This window comes from Caenorhabditis briggsae (assembly GCF_000004555.2).
Source record: "Caenorhabditis briggsae complete genome, chrX, whole genome shotgun sequence".
Classification (NCBI taxonomy): Eukaryota; Metazoa; Nematoda; class Chromadorea; order Rhabditida; family Rhabditidae; genus Caenorhabditis; species Caenorhabditis briggsae.
In genome coordinates, this window is record NC_013491.2 from 707,563 (window position 1) to 710,046 (window position 2,484).

Here is a 2,484-nt window from a genome sequence, read left to right on the forward strand (position 1 = left end):
TGAATCTTCTCGCAGCTGTCAAATATGACTTCTGAACCTACACCATCTTCAACTATCAGCCTCTGTACACTACCACATGTTTCAACGTTTAGACCGTCTGAACCTCCTCCGGCGTCAAATTTTACCGCTGAACCTACTCCATCTCTACCAGAGATGAGGGGAAGCAATATACGGAGAGATGGAGTAGGTGCAGCGGCGATAGTTTAAGATGGGGGAGGTTCAAAGGTGATACTTGAAGCTGGTAGGAGGTTCATGACGTGATAGGTAGAGATGGAGAATGAGCAGCGGGAAAAGTTGAAGATGGAGGAGGTTCAGAGGTGATAGTTGAAGCTGGAAAGGTTCAGACGTGATAGGTAGAGATGGAGTAGGATCAGCGGGAAAAGTTAAAGATGGAGTAGGTTCAGAGGTGATAGTTGAAGCTGGAAAAGGTTCAGACGTGATAGGTAGAGATGGAGTCGGTTCAGCGGTAAAAGTTGACGCCGGAGGAGGTTCAGAGGGGAAAGTTGAAACTGTGGTAGGTACTGAGGTGATAGTTGAAGATGGTGTTGGTTCAGAAGTGATATTTGAAGCTGGAGAAGGTTCAGAGGTGATAGTTGAAGATGGATGAGGTTCAGAGGTGATAGTTAAAGATGGAGTAGGTTCAGAGGTGATAGTTGAAGATGGTGGAGGTTCGGAGGTGATAGTTAAAGATGGAGGAGGTTAAGAGGTGATAGTTAAAGATGGAGTAGGTTCAGAGGTGATAGTTGAAGCTGGAGGAGGTTCAGACGTGATAGGTAGAGATGGAGTAGGATCAGCGGGAAAAGTTGAAGATGGAGTAGGTTCAGCGGTGATAGTTAAAGATGGAGGAGGTTCAGACAAGATAGGTAGAGATGGAGTAGGTTCAGCGGTGATAGTTAAAGATGGAGGAGGTTCAGACAAGATAGGTAGAGATGGAGTAGGTTCAGCGGTGATAGTTAAAGATGGAGGAGGTTCAGAGGTGATAGTTGAAGCTGGAGGAGGTTCAGACGTGATAGGTAGAGATGGAGTAGGAGCAGCGGGAAAATTTGAAGATGGAGTAGGTTCAGAGGTGATAGTTGAAGCTGGAGGAGGTTCAGACAAGATAGGTAGAGTTGGAGTAGGTTCTGCGGTAAAAGTTGACGCCGGAGGAGGTTCAGAGGTGAAAGTTGAAACTGTGGTAGGTACAGAGGTCATAGTTAAAGAGGGTGTAGGTTCAGAAGTGATATTTGAAGCTGGAGAAGGTTCAGAGGTGATAGTTGAAGATGGAGGAGGTTCAGACGTGATAGGTAGAGATGGAGTAGGTTCAGAGGTGATAGTTGAAGATGGAGGAGGTTCAGACGTGATAGTTGAAACTGTGGTAGGTACAGAGGTGATAGTTAAAGATAGATAAGGTTCATAGGTGATAGTTGAAGCTGGAGGAGGTTCAAACGTGATAGTTGATGATGGAGGAGGTTCAGAGGTGATAGTTGAAGCTGGAGAAGCATCAGAGGTGATAGTTGAAGATGGATGAGGTTCAGAGGTGATAGTTAAAGATGGAGTAGGTTCAGAGGTGATAGTTGAAGATGGTGGAGGTTCAGCGGGAAAAGTTGAAGATGGAGTAGGTTCAGCGGTGATAGTAAAGATGGAGGAGGTTCAGACAAGATAGGTAGAGATGGAGTAGGTTCAGCGGTGATAGTTAAAGATGGAGGAGGTTCAGACAAGATAGGTAGAGATGGAGTAGGTTCAGCGGTGATAGTTAAAGATGGAGAAGCATCAGAGGTGATAGTTGAAGATGGATGAGGTTCAGAGGTGATAGTTAAAGATGGAGTAGGTTCAGAGGTGATAGTTGAAGATGGTGGAGGTTCAGAGGTGATAGTTAAAGATGGAGGAGGTTAAGAGGTAATAGTTAAAGATGGAGTAGGTTCAGAGGTGATAGTTGAAGCTGGAGGAGGTTCAGACGTGATAGGTAGAGATGGAGTAGGATCAGCGGGAAAAGTTGAAGATGGAGTAGGTTCAGCGGTGATAGTTAAAGATGGAGGAGGTTCAGACAAGATAGGTAGAGTTGGAGTAGGTTCAGCGGTAAAAGTTGACGCTGGAGGAGGTTCAGAGGTGAAAGTTGAAACTGTGGTAGGTACAGAGGTGATTGTTAAAGATGGTGTAGGTTCAGAAGTGATATTTGAAGCTGGAGAAGGTTCAGAGGTGATAGTTGAAGATGGAGGAGGTTCAGACGTGATAGGTAGAGATGGAGTAGGTTCAGCGGTGATAGTTAAAGATGGAGGAGGTTCAGACAAGATAGGTAGAGATGGAGTAGGTTCAGCGGTGAAAGTTGACGCTGGAGGAGGTTCAGAAGTGAAAGTTGAAACTGTGGTAGGTACAGAGGTGATAGTTGAAAATGGATTAGGTTCATAGGTGATAGTTGAAGCTGGAGGAGGTTCAGACGTGATAGGTAGAGATCAGAGATGAGCGGAAGAAATTTACGGAAATTTACGGAAAACGGTTTATTTTCAA

General features: G+C 45.1%; 2 protein-coding genes across 2 annotated transcripts; both read right to left on the reverse strand.

Moving 5' to 3' along the window:
* Positions 1 to 699: 699 nt before the first annotated feature.
* On the reverse strand, positions 700 to 1,551 carry CBG16431 (the record flags this gene model as incomplete). The annotated part of the gene is made up of 1 exon (XM_002643626.1): positions 700 to 1,551. A coding segment is annotated over one exon (852 nt), but the record flags the coding sequence as incomplete, so codon positions are not given.
* Positions 1,552 to 1,868: 317 nt separating this feature from the next.
* CBG16430 lies at positions 1,869 to 2,360 on the reverse strand (the record flags this gene model as incomplete). The annotated part of the gene is made up of 1 exon (XM_002643625.1): positions 1,869 to 2,360. A coding segment is annotated over one exon (492 nt), but the record flags the coding sequence as incomplete, so codon positions are not given.
* Between the last annotated feature and the right edge of the window lie 124 nt (positions 2,361 to 2,484).